Source organism: Dunckerocampus dactyliophorus, chromosome 14, assembly GCF_027744805.1.
Source record: "Dunckerocampus dactyliophorus isolate RoL2022-P2 chromosome 14, RoL_Ddac_1.1, whole genome shotgun sequence".
NCBI classification, from domain to species: Eukaryota; Metazoa; Chordata; class Actinopteri; order Syngnathiformes; family Syngnathidae; genus Dunckerocampus; species Dunckerocampus dactyliophorus.
Window position 1 is genome coordinate 28,874,963 of NC_072832.1, and position 24,031 is coordinate 28,898,993.

General features: G+C 43.6%; 1 protein-coding gene across 9 annotated transcripts in view; it reads left to right on the forward strand.

Moving 5' to 3' along the window:
* LOC129193654 (SH3 and PX domain-containing protein 2A-like) overlaps nt 1–23,770 on the forward strand; it is an 87,932-nt gene extending 64,162 nt beyond the window's left edge. For 2 of the 9 annotated variants that reach the window (XM_054798075.1, XM_054798074.1), the window contains exons 3-9: nt 10,519–10,632; nt 12,847–12,930; nt 18,473–18,590; nt 18,667–18,989; nt 19,268–19,332; nt 20,440–20,559; nt 20,639–23,758. In XM_054798075.1, the coding sequence (XP_054654050.1) occupies nt 10,519–10,632; nt 12,847–12,930; nt 18,473–18,590; nt 18,667–18,989; nt 19,268–19,332; nt 20,440–20,559; nt 20,639–22,555 (2,741 nt within the window). In that variant the 3' untranslated portion in view covers nt 22,556–23,758. Of the gene's footprint in view, nt 1–10,518; nt 10,633–12,846; nt 12,931–18,472; nt 18,591–18,666; nt 18,990–19,267; nt 19,333–20,439; nt 20,560–20,638 lie in introns of all 9 variants that reach the window. The other 7 variants (XM_054798068.1, XM_054798069.1, XM_054798073.1 and 4 more) reach the window with 7 other exon arrangements.
* The last annotated feature ends 261 nt before the right edge of the window (nt 23,771–24,031 follow it).

A 24,031-nucleotide genomic window follows, 5' to 3' on the forward strand; every position in this document is an offset into this window, starting at 1 on the left:
AGCCATTCATGCAGAAGAGCGTTTGTGAGGGTGAGCCTGGCTTGTAGTATCTACTGTACTTCCTAGCTTCCCAAAAAGGGGTACGCCAGTTGTCATAGGGGGTACATAAATACAAATGAAAAACAATTAGTGCCTAACACTCCCAATTATGAGTGCACCTGACAGCGCAAGGAGAACGTGAAGAGCGTGAAGTTGTTGATTGCTCTGTGTGCATCGTATGAACAAATAAGTCAGTTTGATGATTAATTTGGGCATTAAGGGTGTTTGCGCTTGAATATTTGCTTTATATTGGTGTTCCAATTAACCCCCGCACAACGCATCAGTGGAAACCTGTTACTGTGAGTGTTGCTTTTTGTATTTTTGCTTCATCATGACTGATCAAATTTCCCCTCCAGTTTGCTATGAAATGACTACGCAGATGCACACCGTAGCCACCGCGAGCGGGCAAAAAAGTCAAGCTCAAACTGAAGCCATTCAAAGGGAATTAAATGTGCAAACGTCAGAGTGGAATAAAAGATATGTAGAATGATGACTTATCTATTCATCAGTGCTCATGTGAAACTTGATACACATTTGGAATGACTATGACATGAATGAACCAATGAATTATGTTCAGTATTTGAAGTGAATGAAGATGAAAGGTTTATGTTGTTTATCGGGGATACGTGGCTTCTGGTCAGATGTCTGAAGGGGAACGTCACTGTAAAAAGTGTGCGAGCCACTGATCTAGTGTTGGATGGAGGTCAGGTCAAGGTCGTCTGGTTCTTCCCCACCACTTTTACCTATTTCTTGTATTTATTGCTTTTATTGTTTTCATGTTGTTTGAAATGTCTGAATGTTTTAAATGTTTTTGTTGTTTTTATAGGATTCATTATTTTTGACTGTATTCATTTGTACTTGCTTATCAATTATGGTTTTGCTGCTGTGTGCAGCACAGCAAAAAGTGCTGTACAACTCAAGTGGATTGGATCGCATATCTGTTCAGACAAAGCAGCATTTCAATGGTCTTGAAAGTCTTGATATGTTGAGTTACCATCCGTTGATGTGAAGAGGAAAGTATGACAGGGATACTCCCAACCCACCCCTCATTTATTTCAATAGAGCCATTTAAAGTCTCATGCGTGACGCCCCCTATGTTTTGTGTTGACAATGTTTTGCTAGTGTGCAATGGCACATGGCAGGTGGTGTGGCTGTGCCATAACTGCATTGATAAACCTCACCCCCTAAAAGCTGCGCTGGACAAGTTGACAGCTTGGCTTTTTAGCTCACCGCTGCTCAACTTAACTCTTATTCCATGCTTTGACAAAATGTCACCCTTTTGTGTGCAATGGTTCAGGAATAGAAAAGTTAGCTTACACCATCCACCATCCAAGGTCAGCCCAAGCAGGGAAGCCCAGACTTCCCTCTCCCAAGGCGTTCCCAGGCCTCTCTAATGTGACCTGGGTCTTCCCTGAGGTCTCCTACCGCTCAGACGTGTTCTGAACACCTGACCTGCCCGAGACACCTCATCTGGCTCCTGTCTATGCGCTTCTACTCCGAGTTTCTCCCGGATGACAGTGCTTGTCACCTTATCTGTAAGGGAGAGCCCAGCCACCCTATGGAGAAAACTCATTTGTGCCGCTTGTACCCGCCATCTTGTCCTTTGGGTCACTACCCACAGCTCATGACCAGAGCTCATGTCACTGACAAAAACGTGTGGACCTCATGCTTTGCAGATTTTTGGCAGCAGTGCTGTAGTTCCTGAAAAGCTCTTCCTGCTTTTCATGCGTACAATGAGAGCACCCAGCCAAGTTGCGGTCACCCGCACTCGTACACTTTCATTCTTCTTGCACTTGGAGGGCCAACGGCCATAGACATGACAGTGAAATGGCGACAGCCGCTCAAACGTCTTCTTCTAAGCTGAAGTTGCTGGCGCAGATGGAAGATGCATTATCCTCTCATGGCAGTCTGCTTCCTGCACATTCTCTGCCATTTCCATAGAAGCTGAATTTACGGCCCATCAGGCGATCCTTTCACAAGCCTGCAGTGAGAGAACATACTGTAGCTCTTTTGGCTAACATTAGTCCTTGAAAGTCGTTTTGTGTCGTTTTCACACAGGCACACACACACACACTCCCATTGTTTGGTGCACCAGGGGCAACCAGGTAATTGAAAGTCAGTGTTTTATGAAAACTGGAAGTATGTGTGTTGATTGTGGATCTAAGCTGGAGATGAGTGGGTTTGATCAGTGGTGTCAGATATCTGCTGCACCGATGCATTCCTCATCGTTTCGGGTCCAGAAGAAATGCTCTGGGTGGCTGCTGAATCGGTGCTTGGTGGAATGTGTGAACACTTTGTTACACGCTCCCCTAAAGCTGAGTTTGACTACGTTTTGGGTCTCGTGATGTCGGCTTGTGTGTGGATGCAGTGACTTGTTACTAGCTAGCAGCTAACATCATCAAATTAGTGTTTTGTCTTTTTGCACATTGTACCAGATGAAGCAATTAAGACGAGAATGATTGTGAGTTGTTTTGAAAGATTCAAGATGCTGAGGAAAGCGTCACCACTCAAAATGTCAGCAGTTGGCTAAGCTCGTGTGTTTTTCCGCTTCACTTGTCGTCTCGCATACTTGGTGAGCAAAGCGGGGGGGGCAGGTTGCGATAAAGGGCAGTTAAAAACACAGAGAGACAATCAGTGTGATTTGACGCGCTCTCTTCCAAAACTACGCACGCACTTTGCCAAAGATGACGCATGTAGAGCTGTTCCTTGACTTCAGCACGGCTCCTCTGCTTATTTTGTACATTCACGTCTTTTATCAACAACTACCCTAAAGAAGCTCTACGATGGGTGAATGGATGTTTCCATACAGCCTGTATCAGCACCAAACACCTCCCTCACTTGTCTGCTCCACTTGAGAGACAAGGCACTAAACTGTTGGTTTTGAAGTTCGGGGGGTTTTCTTGACATCATGAAGGAAAACCCTTCTTACTCATGGACCACACCTTTAACCCTCCCATAGCTGGGTGAGTCCACCCCTTGTATACATTCACCACTTCACGGAGGACAGCTTTGTCAAAAAAACAAAACAAAAAAACAACAGGCTTCATTACATGTTAAAGAAATGGCCATATACTGCCTTATAATGCGGCGCGCCCTATGTGTGTACCGTGTTCCAAAATGTGTAAGTGTTGCTGTGTGACTTTTATGAGCGCTCCGCTCGACTGACTGGGAGCGTCTCCTGCCAACACGCTGCTTCGTGACTGAGGACGCTAAAGGCACACCCCCGTAGTTATATATGTAGCCAATGAGTAATTAAAACAGAGTCCTGATAGCAGTTCACTATCAATCCAGATTTAATTATTTGCTGGACTGAAATGCATCTCTTCTTTTGCTTTACAAACTGGAACTTAGCGAACATAACATGCATGGACAAAATTTCTAGATATAACACACAAAGGATATATATATATATGTGTGTGTATATGTGTGTGTATGTATGTATGTGTGTATGTATGTATGTATGTATGTATGTATGCATGCATGCATGCAATGGTGACTGTCCCTTAAACTGTCCTGAGCACAATTTAACATTTGCTGGCCAGCATACAAAAATAAAGAGTCTATAGAGCTCTATACGTGTATGTATGGGCTGTGTATGAAGGAATGAGTGTGTGCTGTGGTGCCTGGGATGCTCCAGCAGCGGCAGGATGGTGACGATGATGATGACAAGGAGGTGGATGGTGTCCTCTTCCTCCACTGTAGCCAACAAGGAACAGCAACAGTCTCTCACATCCAATTCGCTAGCAGGAAAACAGCATAATGTCATGCAGTGATGGATTGAGCAGACAGGCCTGGCACACACAGGTGGCTCTCCTACACACTTTGACCATGTGCGAGCCTACAGCGCTCACTATAACAGTATACTGTAATGCACATTGTAATATAAACAAACACAGGGAACATAGTCACCTATATCATTTAAAATAACCTTCTGCTATGAACTAACAGGATTCAAACTATCACATCTATACAAATGAATAGCAACTCCGCCTAGCATAGCAACTAATTAGCGATTAGCGATTGACATACTAATACCATTATTTTGCAAACATATTTTACAATCAACACAACTGTATAATATAAATGACATTGCACATCTCACATGAACGCTCACCTAGCAGGAAAACAGCATAATGTCATGCAGTGATGGAGTGAGCAGACAGGCCTGGCACACACAGGTGGCTCTCCTACACACTTTGACCATGTGCGAGCCTCCAGCGCTCACTAGGGCACCATGGTAACCAATTAACGACTGTCGCAAGACTGTCGTAAAGATGTCCATTTCTTATAAAGAGAATCACATACAATTAGAATAAAACAACGAATGTATAAAATTTAGTAGCACCTTATTTAACTGATAACGGCAGTGGCATTAATCCCTGAACATTACCTATAGAAAAATAACATTTCTTTTTAATCGCACAAAAACACAGCTGGGTTACATATACAGTAAGTATATTTTATGAAACGGCGCTATCTAGCCATCCTGGCAAGGACTACCGTGGCTCGGCGACATCCAGCGGATTACAAGGAAAGCTGGCCATCCTCCGCTCCTACTGCAGTAAAAACATTGCAGACAACTACTAGCCAACTACATCACCAACATGGACGACGTGCCGCTCACTTTCCACATCACACACAACGGGGCACGAGAAGTCGGCTTTTACTGTTGTGCTTGGTTGCCATGGTAATGGACAGGAACTGCTACCTGTGGTGGTTTTTAAGAGGAAGAAAAGTTTCCAGCCGGACCAATCAAAGGGGCTGGAGGGACGAGGAGAAAATGGCTGAGTGGCTGAGTGACGTGTACGGAAAGAGACCGGATGTTTTTTTCACAAGTGCAGCAAATGAACTTGGAGCTTACCATCATTCCGGGAGGCTTGACGAAGGAACGCCAACCGCTGGACATCGGTGTAAACACGGCGTTTAAAGTTGCGAGTGGCGTGGGAGCGATAGATGACAGCTGGCGAACACAACTTGACCAACACTGGGAGGTAGCGCCGTGTACGTTTCGCCACTATTTGTGAATGGATGTAAACACGGCGTTTAAAGTGAAGTTGCGAGCAGCATTAGAGCGATAAATAACAGCTAGCGAACACAGCTTCACTAATGGATTGTGGATGCTTGGGCTAACGTGTCTTATGCACTGTTGTTCGAGCTTTCACAAAAGCCAGCATCATTTCTGAGGCGCCGCACGGCAACGAGACTGACTGACAATGACGACAGGGAACCTGGCGTGTTTGATGGAGAACTTGTCCCGCTGTTCATTTGGGATAAAAAAGATGAGGACTTTGATGGATTTGTGGATGAGCACTGATCAAAAATAACGTGAGTACATCGTTAAATATGTCAATGAAGTACAACCCAACTCTGTTTTTCTGTTTTACCCCCGCTGCCTTTTTGAAAACACACGATAGCATGCATGCTAGCTTATGTTTTAGCGTGCATGCATGCTAGCATATTGTAGCATCGCTTGGAGCACTTCCTGTTCCCCAGCGTGCTTTGTGGTAGTGTTTTGGTGTAAATGCTCTTAAAGTTACATGTTTGAGCTACATAGTTGTTAGTTATTGTTCTGCAAAAATAGTAGTAGTGTCTTGTTTGTTTTTGTGTTGCTGTGTGATGTTTTTAGTTGTGCACCATGACTGAGACTGTTGTGTTGATGACCATCCTGATTTCAAGTGGCTTTGATTAAGAGTTCTGTTCTTAATCTGTGCATGAGTCCTCACTGACGAATGAGTGCCACAGTATGTTTTAGGGTGCATGCATGCTACCGTATGCTTGGCCATGCCTGTGCCCAATAATATGGTGCGCCTTATGGTCGTGAAAATATGGTACATATATGGCATATACAAATGTACATAACATATACCAATTTCTCAGTCATAATGATAAGTTTTTGGCTTATTTGTCCTTCTTCCCCACTCTGAAACACTTTCTTAAGTTTAGAATTAAGTAAGGTGGATAGCCTGGCTAGCTTGCTAAGCTAGCAGCAGTCATCTATTATGTCCCTACAGTGATCCCGTAGCCTGCGCAATGTGATGTAAACAAAGAATAACTGGAGTGTATAAGTGACTATGGGTAAAAATGTTAAAAGCAGTCATAAACAGGGGGTGAACTTCTCCAGTTGGTATTGTAATCCTACTTTAAATTCACTTATCACGTTTGGGTCTGGAACCAATTAATCGTGCTAAATGAGGGACGACCATATATGCATAAGACTACAGACACACACTACAAACACTACATGCCATACCATTTCTTATGTTCTTATTCTTTCATTTGTTTTCTTTCTTTTCTTGGGAGAATGAACAGAATAAGATTTTCATTGCATGGTATAACTGCTGTTGTACTATGCACATGACAATAAAACTCTCTTGAATCTCTTGAATATGTTCTCTAGTACAATTACAGATTGGAGTCAACTTTATTGCCAGTGGGTGGGGTTCACAGCCAATAAAAACATACACCCTAGATGGGCGCAAACCCTCAATCTCTGACTTAGGAGGCCAGAATCTTATCCATTAGGTATCTTATCCAATAAATGGGTGGTGCACCTAAGTGTAAGATGCTACCAGAATGGCTGAGCGGAAACGCCCACCCGCTGGATTTAAAGCAAGCGTCTGGAAGCACTTTGGCTTTCACGTTGTTGAAGGTAAAGATGAGCTGGACAAGAGCCAGACGATATGCAAGCTTTGTCATACAAGCGTAAAATACTTTGGGAACACGACAAACACGAGAAAGGATGTAGCACAAGATTGAAGAGTTTTATTGTCATGTGCATGGTAAAACAGGCAGTTATACTATGCAATGACATTCTTATTCTGTTCATTCTCCCAAGAAAAGAAAGAAAACACAAGAAAGAATAAGAACATAAGAAACATAAATACCAATAAATTAAGCAACAACAACAGAAGAGACATTAATACAAATAAATAATACAAATAAATAAATAAATAAAGTGCTATGAGTGTGTGTGTGTGTTGCGTGTGTGAGTGCTTCGTTGAGAAGCCTGATGGCCTGTGGGTAAAAGCTGTTTGCCAGCCTTGTGGTCCTGGACTTCAAACTCCTGTAGCGTCTGCCTGACGGTAGGAGTGTGAATAATGAGTGTTGTGGATGTGTGCTGTCCTTGATGAGGTTGTGTGTTCTTCGTAGGACTCTAGTTTTATAAATGTCTTGCAGTGAGGGGAGGGCTGCCCCAACAATGTTCTGTGAGGTCTTGATCACCCGCTGGAGTGCCTTCCTATCACGTGTTGTACAGTTACCGTACCAAACAGTGATGGAGGCGGTAAGGACACTTTCCATAGTGCATCTGTAGAAGCAACTCAGGATTGTGGTGGACATGCCAAATTTCCTCAGTCTTCTCAGGAAGTACAGTCTCCTTTGGGACTTCTTCAGAATTTGTTGGGTGTTGTGAGACCAGGTGAGGTCCTCGCTGATGTGTGTGCCAAGGAACTTGAAGGTTTTCACCCTCTCCACCTCAGTCTCATCAATAAACAGGGGTCTATGCGGCTCCTTTTCCCTTGTTCTTGGGTCGATGATCATCTCTTTAGTCTTATCTGTATTGAGAAGGAGATTGTTATCACGACACCAAGCTATGACGTCCGCCACCTTTCTTCTGTATGACGTTTCAACACCACCAGTGATCAGTCCGATGACTGTAGTGTCATCCGCAAATTTAATGATGCTGGTGTTGTTCTGGGAGGCCACGCAATCGTAGGTGAAGAGCGTGTAGAGGAGCGGACTCAGCACACACCCCTATGGGGTCCCAGTGCTCACAATTCTTGAGCTGGATGTGCGATTGTGGACTCTGACTGACTGGGGCCTGCCTGTGAGAAAGTTAAACACCCAGTTACAGAGGGAGGGTGACAGGCCAAGTGTGAGGAGCTTATTTTTCACCCCAACCAGGAGGAAAAACAGCCAGCTGAAGCTGCTGTCAAACAAAGAACCATCCAGCAGGTGATAACAAATTTTACACCCAACTGGCAAAAGCGTTTCTGCTTGAAACACTTTTATTGTGAAGGATTTGTGGTCGTATTGGGTTGTTGAGAAGCAGGGCTTTCGTGCTTTGTTACGTGCTTTGGAACCCATCGCAACGTTATTCCACTGACACTGCAAGTGTGAATAAGGGAAGCCTGGTTGTTTTGCTTCTTCTTAATAATAAAATAATAATATAGTGACGTCTGCATGCATTAGTCTTCAGGAGAGCCACTGGTACACTAATCTATATTTAGTATGAAAGCTGTCTTTGACTGTGCTATACAGCAAAAGTATGGTTTTTGTCAGAGATTCTATGCTCAGGATTTTAGTTTGAATTCAGAAGTCTATGATTTATTTGTGAATAATGTTGGTTACTGAGAATACGCTGAAGTCTGTGGATTTTCTACATGCTGCTGCTGCTGGTGCACTTGACTTTTCCTGCTGGTTCTGTGCGATGGCAAATATGTTGGTAGATGGAAGTCAATTCATCTGTTTCATGTTTATTTTCATTGTGGATCATTACAGATATGCTTTGTTTTAGTAGCGCACAGTGAGTGCAAAGAAATCATTTATAGAAAATGATGCGTGAAAAAACGGACAAACTATTGATCACAAAAAAAGACGCATGGATAATCGTTTTATCATCACACCAGGCCTCTGACTCGTAATCACATGGAATTATGAGATGGCCAGAGATTCCCACCCCGAGTGGACACCATGTTGTTTCTTTAGGGTCGGGTTGTTGTTTGGGCTCTCTGATTTATGGTTGTTAGGTATTTGTTTAAAGCGCAGGTTTTATGCAGAGATGAAGCACATTACGTTCTTTATTCCATCGTTAGTGGTGCTCAGAGCCAAACACCAACAGCAGAGGCCTTCTCTCAGCCGGGCTCACTCAAACTCTATGTGAAGTAGCTCTAATTGGAGAGGCTAACTATTAGCTGGCTCTTCCTGTCTGTCACGCATGCACATGGCAATATATTGATCGGCCACTTCATTTTCATTCATGTATTTATTATCATCCCAGGCCTAGTGCCCACGAGACTAAACCAAAATCACGTTTTAATCTCACGGGGCCTTGTGACAACATCATTAAAATGTCCATTTTGCGTATGTGCATGGCTCAAATCAAGGGTACCCAAGTGTTACATCTTGGGTAAAATTTCAAACTTGTGGATAGACCTTGGTAATGTTATAAACACAAACACAAAACACACACCCAACATACCAGAGCTGGAGACATCTTCCATTTCCCATAGCAACCCTCCCAAGTTCACTCTTCTTAAATGTAAAGCACTTAACTTGGTGTTGACTTTCTGCTGTTATCTCTGCATAGATTTGACTTTTGTTAGAAAAGTAACTTCTATTTGAGAGAGTATCATAAAGTAAATAAAAACAAGTGACAAATCTAGATCTTGAGTTAAAGCTCTGAAAATATGGCAAAGAAAAATGGACCTTCAGTCCTTACCATGCCATTGTTGTATCACTACAAAGACTACAAATCCCATCAGCCGTTCTTAAGACTGTAATGACATCAACTTTGACCTATCAACTCCACAATATAAGCTAATCATTGCAGCACTGTGGCAACATGAGCCAGGATTCAGTGAAATGCACTGAGATTCAAGAGATTCAAGAGAGTTTTATTGTCATATGCATAGTAAAACAGCAGTTATACCATGCAATGAAAATCTTATTCTGTTCATTCTGAGTGATTGGTTCTTGAATTATCATGCTAAAGACCTAAAATTATAAGGCCATCTTTGACCTCCCATGAGGGACACGCCGATCGCTTCCGGGTTAAATACGGAGTAATTTATCAACGAACACGCTAGAATTTATTTGGTTCGGATAAATGTCAACGACATATCATATGACGGATAAAATTAAGTAAAATCCGACTAATAATGATTAATAATTTTGCCCACTTCGCGTGTTTTTTTCGCCGCTTCGTGCACACGACACGGACGGCGACCTACGAGAGGTAAAAACAACGGCTGTCAAAACGAGTTACACTGCTCGATAAACACAAAAATCGTAACTCACCCGACGAAAAAAAACATTTCAAAGCGCATAAAGATCTTCTCCTATGTATATATAAAAATGAAAAAATCTTACCTTAGACTTGACAATGGTTGTTAAACCGCCGATTGCTCGTCGAATTGAATGATGCTGCTTGATGCTGCCGAGGTCGTGACTGAACGTACAATACGCTAACACAAAATGGCGGACACGGTGAAACATTCCCCTGCTGAACGCGTATTTGGCGAATAACCAGCGGAACTGCAACCTGCAACCAGGTGGGTTCATCTTCTGCTTCTTACTATTGTGTGGCGTCCATGTTGTAAAGAGCATGTGCACTGGAGGTTTGAGGAAGTCTTCCGTCATTATCGGTCTCCAAACAGCTGTCAGGTGCATTCAGTCACGTGTAGGATGTGTCACAGTGATCCAATGTGTTGCACTGGCTCTCTTATCTTTGCATAAGTGCTTCATGTGTTTTTCCTACAGGCTGGTGGTTTGTCAGCACTGCAGAAGAGCAGGGGTGGGTGCCTGCCACCTATCTTAACTCCCACAACGGCACTCGGGACGACATCGAGCTCGGTGCCTCCAAATCCGGGCAAGGTAAAAACGTCTTTCTCATCAACCTCAGCTGGCCACCCACACGCTCACGCCAACACACGACGCTTTTCTCCAACCTTCTCTTACTTAATGTTGGCCCCCGCTGTGAACAAACTTCCCTGTGTGGCTAGGTGCACGCTAGAACAGAGTGTTGATTCATGTCTGCATCAGTGACGACAACAAGGTCCAGACCACAGCCCAGTGATGAGCAACACAGTACAGTACAGCTCTGTACATGGGGAGGATGTTAGATAGCGACGTGAAGGAGGCATGTGTCCCGCCTTCAGTCCACTTAAACCGAACTGGACTGTCTTTGCAGTGTAGTTAAGCAAATACTTGTAAAAGCCTGATGCAGCATTTTGTTTGGAGACAACGACAAAGTGGGGTATGATGATCGGACCTCCAAACAGAGACTGACTAACATTGTAGCCAGGACATGTCTTTGCTGCCTTACTGTGCACAAATGTGACTTGGAATCACTTCTTCGGCTCAAGGCTGTACAGAGAATTGCACGTATATCTGTATATACTGTATATCTGTATGTAGATATACACTGATGATCTACAACTCCACACTGATCATGTCAGCAGGCAGCGTAGGGGTGTCCTTTTTTTATTGGCCCATGGCATATTGTAAAAATACAATTGAAGACAACCCACATGAGAACATTCGTAAGTTGGCTGCTACTTGATTGTGCGCTGATCACTAATATCCAGGAGGTCCTGTGGTTACGACACACGCCCATAAGGGATTGAAAACAACATTTCCACCAAACCTTTTGCTTTCTAAATACGAGACTGGCTCAATAAGTAGTTAGGGTTAGTCGCTTTTGTTCTTTTTGCTGAACATTCTTCCAATGTGTAAGCCAACACAGGAATAAGGGCAAGGACTTTTTTTTATTACCCTTTTATTGGATTATTGCATTTCATCCTTTTCTTTCAGTGTGTTATCCAGCATGTCCTTGGTGTGTTCTGTGTCTAGTATGAGTGCCTTGAGCGTTAATGTAGGTCCCACAACAACACGTTGGTAAACGAAGGACCACCTGTAGTTCGTGCTGCACAGGTGGGCCTCGGGTTATGCAGGAGATCAACCAGCCCCTCGTCACCCTGATAACGTGCTGGTAGATGTTACAACACCATATATACATTGTATATTGTCACCTCCTAGACTTGTACATTTATCACATATGATGTGTGCTGCTGGCCTCTTGGCCAGGTCACCTGATCTCAACGGGTTTTTATCTGGTTAAATAAAGGTTAATAAAAAAGAATAAAAACACATCATCTTTATGAAGGTCCAGTGGTGATAGCAGTGTGGCTGTGCATGAGTCGCACATAGTGTATTCTTCCGCCGTAAGTAGTTCTTGAGTGAGTCTCGTGTTCACGAGCCAAAATAAAGTTTTAATTCATTGATGCGAGCGCGTAGATAACAACAAAACAACCAAACTCGGAACGGCGTAGACCGAGGACCACCTGTACCACACATAACTTATAGTTGGTTGGTCATGTAGGGACTTGCCAGCGTGTACGTATTTTGTACTCGGCACGCATTTTGACCCTTGAATACACTTGAAGGCCTCACTGCTGTCCAGGTGTGGATTTTGTTGCATGTTGCTGGTTTCACTTTCTCGTGATGGTGCACATATAGCACAAGCTTTAATGTCAGCTGTTTATTCTTTTTAGTGTAACTGCTGAGCCCAACTCGTCCTACTTTGGATTGATTCTGACACCCTCAATAGTGAAAAAGGTGACGCATGTATCAAAGTGGCTCCCGACTCCTTCAGTTTTCTCTCTGTGGCCTGACAAAGACGTTTGGACTCCCTGATGTAATGAGAGCCAATGCAAGTGGGATGTGTTGGTTCTTTAGGCGTACATTGTCAGCTGTTCCAGGAGTCTTCCTGGGGCAGCAATGTGTGGCCCACATGCTCCAATAAGACAGGATGGGGGAACCATGCTAACATCATCTTAATTAAAGGCCAGAGAGAAAATGCCCTCGTTTAATTAACACTTCCCCTGTAACCAATGCCACCCTCCATCCCTCCATCCGTCTGCCCCGCCAGCCCTCATTCCAGTCTTAACTTGTCTTCCAGCTTATACCAAGGCACTCCGTATCGTTTCTTTCATATTATATTTGTGTGTTTTACTTTTAACCTTTATTTTCCCCCCGCTTGCACTCGCTTGTTTGTTGACGGCTGTGTGCTCATCGTTTGTCTGTCAGTTACTAAGCGACACAAGGCCCATCTGAAGAGGCTGGACCGGAGATGGACGCTTGGGGGTGTCATCAGCCGGCAGCAGAGCCGAGGTGAAGTGAGACAGACGCTGCTTCTTTGCTGCCTTCTGTCTTGATTCGTCCTCTCCTGTCATGTGATCACACATCTCTCATGTCATGTTGTTGCAAATCCACCACCACTAACCACTAACTGGCATTGTTGTTGCACTGGAATACTGCAATAGATGCTCTCCTGTCATGACTTTTAATCCCAGTGGAGCGTTAAAGTCACACACCTCAGAAGTCATACAGTGTCAACCAAACGTGTCTCCTCATGTGCCAGGAAAAGTATGATGATAACCATAGAGTAGCATAGTGTTGAGTAGTGTTACTTTTAGTTTCAATACCTGACAGTTTCAAAATAAGGAAAATTTGGGAGATAAAGGGACATTCTGGTCTGGTCCAGACAGTGTTGCCAACTTGGAGACTTTGTCGTTACATTTGGCAAAATTCCAAACCTTCTTGGTGTATTTTTGTCAAAAGCAACTAGCGACATCAGAGAGGAGAAGACCCTTGCTGTTATTTGGAGCCTTCTAGTGAGGCTTGTTGGGGCCATTTTGGCTCATGCTTTGGTAACCAAATATGGCTCCTTGCCTTACAAATAGGTAACTAGGCAATGGGTAAAAAAAGGGTTAAAAGCAGTGTTACAACTGTAGTTTAAAACGGTGACTTTAAGTTGTTGCAAACTGTCTTTAATGCGTCTGTGTAGGCTCTCAGTCGTACAGGAGTTGTCCATCGAGGGAAAGGCTTCTTGAGACGTCATCTGTACTTCTGTGAAGAACTCCAGAGGATCTTATGGCAACACAAAATTCCTACCTATTTCAAACCAGTAAATACCCTGAGACAAAAATGAGTGCATCCTAAAGACAAGGCTCCAAACCAAAAACAGAGCAATGTGGTCTATTCCATCCACTGTAAAGATGAGGAATGCAAAGAACACTACATTGGGGAAACTAAGCAAATGCTCCAAAAAAGGCTTTATCAACATTGCAGGGACAATTCTAGTGGTCCTCAATCAGCAGTACATCTACACCTTAAAGCAACCAATCACTCTTTTGAGGACAGCGAGGTAAAGATTTTGGCCAAAGAAAACAGATGGTTTGAAAGAGGAGTAAAGGAAGCTATTTTTGTCAAACAACAGAAGCCATCATTGAATCGGAATGGTGGTTTGAGGTTTAATTTGGACCCTGTGTTCAGCGGGTTACTGAGACCAAAACCCACAGCTCTTAGTCTTGCAAATGAGGTGGAGCCAGGGCCGAGCCAGAACAATAGATGCTAACGAGCCAGTATCAGAGTCGTTCATACCCAACTCAGGGAGCGACACTTCCCTTTTATCGGAGGTGCTAATAGCAGGAGAGGATTATACCACTACTCCGCCCAGTCTTAGTGTAAGGAACCAATAGGAGGAGGGTGTTGGCACACCAATTCCGCCCACTCTTACTGTATTTAAGGCCTAAGCTACCAGCACTTGTTAGTTTGCTGATGAAGCTCTTCGGATGAGGAGCGAAACGTCCGACACCTTCTTTACAGAAGTACAGGTGATGTCTCAAGAAGCCTTTCCCACGATGTCTTTGTTTAAATATTGTTGTTGTATTTACTATATTTAAAACACACACACGCACACCACCTTCTCGTGCGCCTTGTGGCGACCATTTTGGCTGAAGTTTATGTAACCAAATCTTATAAATTGCTATAAATTGCTAAATGATGCAGGTAATCGAGGCTTCAATCAGTAGCTTTAGCTTCCAATTCATTCTCTTCTGTTACAAAATAGCTTTGCTGAACTGTTTACTGTCATGAGTGGCTAAGCCGGAGTTGGGTTCCCAACGCAGAGAGCGACGCTTGGTGGTGAACAAAGGTTTTAATGTCCAGTATAATAATAATGGGTAGAACAAAGTGCAAAAAATGTGAATGGAGTCCATTGAAAACACACCGGCTGAGCCACGCTAAGGATAACCAAAAAAACACTACTACAAAAGGTAGCAGGAAAAAGGCCAAAACAGAAGCAGCAGACCACAGGTAACAACTGTTGCTGGAATAGCCGAGCAGGGCGAAGTACTCACAATCATTCTACAGCAAGACCACCAGTCGGGATATGCTGAGCAAGGAAGGCTCGAGGAGCAACGAAGCAACGAGGTGCGATCTGGCACCTAATGAGTCCGAGTGCCATGCTTAAGTACCAGCTGCAAGTGATAGTGTGCAGGTGTGCGCAGGTAGCTCCACCCCAGCCGGCTCGGTAGGGAACTGCAAGACATGACAGACACAGAACGTGACAGTTTACTGTTCTATATGTATTTTTAAACACATCATTCAACTGTCTTATGGTGAGACTTGTGGCGGCCATGTTGGTGCAAGTTGCCTCATAAAATGCTTAATGAGCCAGATAATCAATCAGTAGCTTATTAGCGTGAGTTCACCGCTACTTTTATGTTGTAAAATGGCTTTGTTGAAGGTTTGTGATTGTGTTTACCATTACTATCATATGTAATACAATACAATGTGTCCTCGTTTAACGCGGGGGTTAAACTACATGAAATCCAGTCGTAGAAGTTGATGTATTTATTTGTTGACAGGATATAAACGTTTTCCTACAAAGATAAAAAATATGATCGCTTTTAGAAATGACAAATGCAATTTTAATGACCAATCTAGGAGGTTGGACACGTAAGAAATGATTCATAGTGACTCACGCCTATTTTACAGTTCTTCTGACCGTGTGTCTTCGGCTTCGTCCTGGCGCGGCTCTGCTGTAGCATTGTTTTCCACTGAAGCCCTTGGTGAAGGTGTCTTTTTCCGAGTGAAGAACAGCGTTATGGGTCGTTGTTGGCGCTCTTTTCTTCCGGGCCGGAATATTCTTATAAACAGACATGCCTTCTTCCATTATATTTGAGAAGTGTCATGAAGGAAACATCAGAAGGTCCCATGCTTATGCAGCTCGCTGGAGTTCATTGGCCATTCTCACCATGGCTGCCAAGTGATCAAGTGTTAGTCCTTCCTCCTCGTCGTTCTCAACACTGTGTCCTCTTCTTCCTCATCCTCACTTGGTGACTTCGCCAGTGAGCGGGCATCAATCAGGGCATTCATGCTATCAGGATCATTAAAGCATTCAAGTCATATCGTCCACATTGGGAGTTTTGTCAGGGAGAAACAAACTTACAGCACTAAAGTATTAGCCCTAGCAGCGGTCAAACATTTATGTAAATTAGTCAGGCCCTACAGTCCCTTAGCCAATCGGGATGCAGAACACAATGCACGTTTATACACTGTAAAAAAAAAAACAAACATGCTACACTGTAAAAGATTGCACACACAAAAAAAACCCTGCGTAACAGCGAGTCGGCATAAAGAGAACCGCTTTGTAGAGAGGGAACACTGTATAGCAAGGCTTGTGGCAGACATTTTGGCTCAGGTTTGGGTAACCAAAAGTGGTTGTTCTTCCAAATATTAGCATAGGCCAGGGAGACAAGGATTAAATGAGTAGCTTAACAGTTTTAGCCTTCAGTGAAACAAACAAAACAAAACAGAGCCAGTTCTCCACACAACTCCAACCCACCAAGAAGGTGGCGTGCAACAGTGTAATGTCTGAAGCTACATTATAAAGCCTCACCAGTGCAGATCACGACTAATATTGAACATATGAACAAATCATTTTCTGTTCCTCATAGCCAGGCTGAGATGGTTTCTGAGGCAGGAGGCATCTCCAGAGGAGGAGAAACGAGGCTATTGGGGTCAGCCCAAAACTTGTGCTTGGCTTTTTGGAGGAGAGAGAGCGTAGTTTCCACATTCGGACTGCTTGAGAAAAAAAAGGGGGAAAAAAATCTGCTGAGTCCAGCAGAATCAAGTCAAACACCGATGGAGGCAATGCACGTTGCGGTTAACAAAACATCTGAATCAGAGTTTCCCCTCTTTGCTGGGCTGGATGTTGTTTGAGAGTGCTTGGGAGAGGAAAATGTTTTACCAGCTTGCTCACACAAAGACCTCGTACGTCCAAAAAGAAAATAATACATACATAAATATCCCCTTCCGTTGGATCTTACTGCAGTATTGAAAGTACAGGGAATGACTATCCTACTTCCTGTCGGCTGCTGCTCAGTCTTGGAAAAAGGCAAAGAAAAGGAAAAGTGAATTATTTCTAAGCAGAAATGGATTCTGTCTTCTTCCTATTCTAATTTTTGTCCTGGGACAGCATTGGGCAGAGTTCAGAGAGGTCTTTGCAATGCCCATTGGCCTGGGAAGGAATGCATAAATCATCACGGAGCCTCTGTTCGCTATTTTGTGCCGAGTTAAGAGAAGCGTACTGTCACCAGGCCAAGGACGCTGGCTTGCTGAAGCTGCAGTTAACATAAAGACCGGTACATGAATGGCAGCCTCTAGAGGAGGAATATTGTGGTACGCATCTGCTAAAGATTCAAGATTCAAGATTCAAGAGTTTTATTGTCATGTGCATAGTAATGACTCTTGTGTCCAACATGGTGTGATATTTTCATAACGTGTGGCCCATAATAATAGAATGTTTGGTCGTTTACTTCCGAGCTCACTTACAGTCACATGCACTTCTTACCTGTAATGCACAGGACGCAGAAAGTTCAGTTCAGTTTAAAGAAGTACTGCAGTGCAGCGCCGGATCCAACAGAGGGAGCTGTGGAAACAACTACCTGGTTTTGATCCGTTTTTTGTGATTATTATATGGTATATTTCCTTTAGGGTTGCTTTGAATTTTCTAGAGCGTCTGAATGACTGTGCTCCTGCCAGCTCTGTCTGTCCTTCATCTTTTGTGTTGTGCACTTATTTCTGCCCCAAAAAGCAAACTGATCACAACAGCAGCCTCCTCCGTTGCAAGACAATATTTGTTTCAGTGTACTGAGTAAAATATGTTGAAAGAAAAAGCACGTCTGTCCATTAGGCAGGGGCTGTTTGGCGGTTTCAAGGTGTACTGCAGTATGAAAAGGTTGCGGTTTTAAAACCACTAAAATTGTGCGTCATACCGTGACAACCACTACGTGAAAATACTTTGTCACGTCGTGTTATTCCTTGCAGTCGGAACCGGGCTTCCATGTGTTGCCAAAGGTTGTTCGCTGCCTCATTAGCATTGAGTGGCACCAGTCCGGCCGCGCTGTTGTGAGTGAACATACTACTCACGTGGAGACAGGAGTGGAGGATAAGTGGTATTTATTCTCCACTAAACAACAAGCAACAGCCACTTTACGTGTCAGCTGCTAACAACAATCACATGACGCGGAAACGCAAATTTGTGGAAAAGTGCGACCTGCCACTGTTAAATAATAATCTAACGTTACGATTTTTAAAAATTATTATTTGTGTTGTGACCTTCTTGAGCCACTTGATTGCATTTATTTGCATTTTTGCTTTTTTACTAAGAAAACATCTTGTGTTGTGACTTGAGTTGCAGGATTAGCCGCAGTAGACGGCACTGACAACTGCATTGTATTTATTTATTTAGAAAGAAACAGTCATTTGTTGTCATGTCTGTTAAATACATACAGTATGTTGCACTTTCATGGTGTGATATTATGTGGTTTAAAATGAAACAATCAATGTGTTTTGTCTTTGCCAGAAGAGAAGTATATCACAGTGCAGCCTTACGCCAGCCAGGGCAAGGATGAAATAGCATTTGAAAAAGGAGTGACTGTAGAAGTGATTCAGAAGAACCTGGAAGGCTGGTGGTTTGTCAGGTTAGCCTCACTTAATGCACAGAATGACATTTCAGCAACATCTTAGAAGGCTTACCTGTACAGCATTTGTTCACAGGTACCAGGATAAGGAGGGCTGGGCTCCAGCATCTTACTTAAAGAAGCTGAAGGAGGACCTCTCTCCACGGAAAAAGACAGAGACCAGCCCGGTGGAGATCATTGGCAACATCATGGAGATCAGCAACCTGCTCAACAAAAAAGCCCCAAGCGAGCAAGACGTGGATGTGCTCTCAGAGGGCCCGCAGGTCACCCAGAAGGAGATCAGCTTGCCAGCGCTGTCTTCTGACTCCAGCCCTGTTAGTGGTGTCCAGGACGGCAAAGGAACAGCAGAGCAGGCCTCGCCAGCCGTGGCCCGCATTGCACCTCATCGGGTGGAAATTGGTCCGTCAGTGTTGTCAGTAGTACATTGACACAGACGTTGTTTAGTGATCGCTGTGTGTTGCATGTATGCATGCATGTTGCTCCACATTGTTTGTTGGGCCATTTATTTTTTTACACTTTTGTCCAAAAAATAAACTAAATATTTTTCTCAATTGTTTGGATGAAAAGGAAAAAAACTCACAATTTGGTGATTCATGCTTTTGATTTTATTTGACAATGCTAATTTAAAATGAAATCATTGTGGGTCTCCAAATGAATATTTATTTTCTGTTTTACAGGTTCCCCAGTCCTCAGGCAAAAACCTCCCCCCCGCAGGGATACAACCCTGGTGGGAATGCTTCTTGTAAATGACATGTGGATTGTACTGTACACAGCGCTTGAACACTCACTCTTAGTTTCTCATTAATAGGTACACTTGCACCATGTCATGACGTCAGTAGACTAATTATATAAATCAGTTACCTTGAATCAAATTGAATTGTTTACTTTATTATTTCTTTTAAAATAATCATTGTGTTTTATTTCATTAGTCTTTTATTTTATTCTGGGCTGTCAAAAATAGCGCGTTAACGGCGGTACATAATTGATTTCATAAATTACTTTAATTTTTTTTTGCGTAATTAACGCATACTGTTATGACGACAGACGGCAGCACAGTGTAGTTCCCCACAGAGTCTGATGCTCCTTGATAACTTTATTCTAAGCTCAATACATCAACAGCGGTGCAATTCCAACAACGTGCAGTGTATGTATTTCCAACTCACAAACACGCCTTTTGTCCCTTCGTCGTCGGAGCAACACTTCCTCATTGTCACTACACAACTGCGAGATGCATTCAGTGACACTCTGAACATCACAAGAACATCTTTATATGCGTCTAAGTAAGCAGAAAAACAAAGACAATAAGTGGATATTTTTATTACTTTGTTACTTATTACTTTTTATAACTCAAAATGCGGAAGTACAATTTTCTGCATTTAAGTATGCTCAGAATTCCCAGAAAATACACTCAAAATGTGAATTCAACGTAAACGACGTGGTGCGTTTGAACGCAACCCCTCATTGCTCCTAATAACACAGTTAGTGTGATTCAAATGCTCTGCTACTATTAAAGAAACTAGTGTTAAGTAAATAGATTTTTTTAAGATGTGTCTTTCTTTAAAAAAAATATAGAAAAAGTGTTGATTAATCATGATTAATTCATTTGAAACCCATGATTAATCTAATTAAAAATTGTAATTTCACAGGACTCTTTTTTTTTTTTTTATTGAATTGTTTCGGCTTTTACATGAGCGCTCCATAGATTATGCATGAAGTGTCTGGCCAGTGTAGCATATGTACTACATGTACGTCACTTTAAACACACTCATGGAAATACAGTACCATGCAATGCTTATCTAATCATATTTATTAAGTGTTGAAGCAATACTGTATCTTCCTTTATTTGTAGGGATTTCCTTTGCCGTCACCACCAGAGCCCCCTACAGTCGAAGCAGAGTATTACACCATTGCAGAGTTCCAGTCTTGCATATCTGATGGGATCAGTTTCAACGGGGGTCAGAAAGCAGAGGTAACAACCGTAGTCTTTCACTCGTACATATATTTTCATTTGTAACGATACGTTTGTTTTGTGTGATTTTTTTTTTAAGGTGATTGAGAAGAACTCTGGAGGCTGGTGGTACGTCCAGATAGGAGAGCAGGAGGGTTGGGCTCCGTGTTCCTACATTGATAAACGCAAGAAGCCCAACCTGAATCGTAGGACGAGCACACTATGCCGCCCCAAAGTTCCACCCCCGGCTCCACCTGTCAAGAAACAAGACTCAATGGAGACGGCCCCTCCCAGCAGCCCTGGTTCTGAAACTCCTGAGTCTCCCATGTCTCCAGGGAGGCCCGTGTATGAAGAGCCGGAGTATGATGTTCCAGCTATCGGTGATCTGGACCTGGAGTCTGAGTTTGAGTTTTTGAGAGGTGAAGCTTCCTTGGTGGATGGAAAGAATGAGGACACGTCTTCCGACAAGGGTTCCCAGCTGTCCTCAAAAACGTCCCCGGCGTCATCGCTCCACAGCGCCTCTTTCAGGATGGGGGAGTCATTTGAAGATGGTCACGAGGCAGAGGGAGAGGAAGAGTGCATCTATGAGAATGATGGCTTCCGGCTCTTCAGGGAGACCCCTGAGAGGCAGTGCAGCCGGGACTCCGTTTCCTCCAAGACGAGTGCCTCATCAGAAACCGGCAAGAAAATCTCCAAATTGGGGGAGTGGAGATCTGCAGCAAACAAACTCAAGATTGACTTGAACGGAAGCCAACATTCAGCCAAAAGTGAGGAGGGGTCCGCATCAAAATCAGCCTCCAATGAGTCAACCCCAGACATGTCAAGACCCAAGAAAGCTCAAGAGGAGAACAAATCCCCCCCCAACACCAAATCCTCCTCCAAACCAAAGCCAGTGGTGAGGCCTAAGCCGCAGCTGGTGAAGGCATCCAGTGGAGATAAAATGGAAATCAGCACCTTGAGAAGACAGCTGCGGCCCACAGGCCAGCTTAAGAACAGCACTAAAACCAAAGGAGAGGACTCTGAGACGGCCTCTGTTGTCTCCTCTGAGGACTCCTTCTCTTCTCAGAGCACGTCGTCAGAGTTCTCCTCCATCTATTCCAAAGGCAGCCGGGGAGATTCCGACCTGGTAGGTTGCGTCCTCTATCGTACCACCGACCCCTACGAGAAGGTCCAAGAGTCTGAGCTGAGCTTCCCGGCAGGGGTGGAGGTGCTGGTGCTGGAGAAGCAGGAGAGCGGATGGTGGTATATCCGGTGGGGGGATGTCGAGGGCTGGGCGCCGACATACTACCTGGAGCCCGTGCGCCTACAAGATGATGTGGGGGGATCGGAATCTGATGGTACTCCTTCAAAACCCAGTAGCCTCAGCAAGTCCAACAGCCTGGAGAAGAATGAGCAAAGGGTCCAAGCCATGAACAACCTCAACCAAAACTTAAAGAAAGTGACTCCACCCATTCCCTCCAAGCCTCCAGGGTTTTTTTCCAAACCGGCTGGCTTGTTTGGGTCACACAAACAGAACAGCAGCAAACAGCAGCAAGTCGTTCGTCCTCAGTCGGTCTTCATCTCAGCTCCCATCAGGGATAGTCCAAGCCCTGTCGGGTCTCTCAGGAGAAACGAGTCCCTCAACTCCACCGACCACCCTCGCTCCACTCCCACCGTGCGACGCAACGCCTCCTTTGGCACGATGCCCCGCAGTCTGGCACCCAACAACATAGCGCTGCCCAGCAGGAACCCAACCGGCATAGGTAGCTCAGACTTCCTGAGCAGCAGCCCTCAGAAGAATGCCCTCCCTGTGTCCGCCGTGAGACCCAAACCCCACATCATCCTGAACAACCTCCGCGAGGTCTACGTGTCCATAGCAGATTACAATGGTGACGAGGAGACAATGGGATTCCCAGAGGGGACCAGTCTGGAGGTTCTTGAGAGAAACCCCAATGGTTGGTGGTACTGCAAAGTGCTGGACAGTAGCAGGCCAAGGAAAGGGTGGGTCCCTTCTAATTACCTCGAGAAGAAGCATTAGCGTGTTTGGAGCTGGCAGAACTCTGAACAAGAAGACTACTTACTTTTATTTCGTAAAAGGACCCAAAGATGTGCAGCCAAGCAGGAAATTGCAAGAGGAGCAAAGCCAAAGAGAAAACACCAGAAGTGGAACTTCATTCTTCAGTGGCCCCTTTCACACAGCAAACATTTGAAAGCCATTTAGGCCACACACACACACACACACACACAGTAGTAGATTCTGTATAAAAGGCACACGTTTACGCTTTGGACTTGGATGCAGAAATTTTGCAGGATGTCTTGTGTGAAAGGGGTTAATTGTGTCATTTTGTACAACGTCTTCTTTGAAGCATTTAAAGCTTACTGCATGATTGAAGTGATTCATTATACTGACAATGCCTTGAGCTGTTCAACGTAACATTTTTGTGTTGCTGCTAAGCGTTAGCCACATCTTGGTGCTGTCTATTTGCATGTTTTTATATCTTCTTCTTTTGTACTGTACGCCACCAGTATGTCAAATATCTTAACCATTCAGCTGCCATTTTGTTTGTGAGCATCTCTCAGCATCACACTTTGCTTTAATAGTAAATAACTTGATGGTTTACCAGGAATAGAAAGTCTTAGGAAAACCAAGGTCCAACTCCGTATTTATTCATTTATTTTTAGATTTGACATATTTTGATCATCTGCATCTGTTCTAAAATTTCTGCTGGGCAGTAATTTTGACAACTTGTAGTCTTACTTGAGATGCTCCCATTTGTTTGATGTTTACAGTGTGACAAAGTAACAATAACTAAAATACCTGAAAATGAAAATAAATGCACTTTTGAACTGTTCTGTCATTGTTTGTTGTTGCTGTTTGTGACACTTTTAGGTTCCACTTTGCATTCACTGTGTCACTGAGGCATCAAATTGTTTGTGGTTAGGTGAATGGAGCTGAGCCTCTCCCCTTGACAAGGAGGGAAGAAAATGCACTTCCACTACTCTCTTCCAGCCTCCCTCGTTTTAGAGGTTTAATTGTAAATGTATACTTTTTAAACCCTTTAACCCTCTGGTGTCCCTTTGATTCCCCACATCCCTAGAGGACAAAAAGTCTAGTCACAAAAACTGCTATAAAAACATAACATAGTAATATGTTTTCAATTTTTTTTTTTGCTTACATCTTGCAATCAACTTGTTCTAATAAAAAAAATACCAAACATGTAAATATTTGATATTATTTTAACCCCCTAAATGCCCATTTGATTCAATGATGTCACTCTTATTGCTGAGAAAACAAAACAAGTTATTTTTGTTATAATGAATGTTTGGGGGCTGGGGCTCTGTCAAAGATTAGGCTGAAGTATACATAAGATTAGTAGTGAACTTGATTTTGATGCTGTCATATTTTTTTCAGGGTCAGGTACAAATTTCCCACCCTTTTGTCCCATTGACTTCCATTATAAGCACCATTTTCCAACACATTGGAATGAGAAAATAGAAACATGCATTTTCAAAT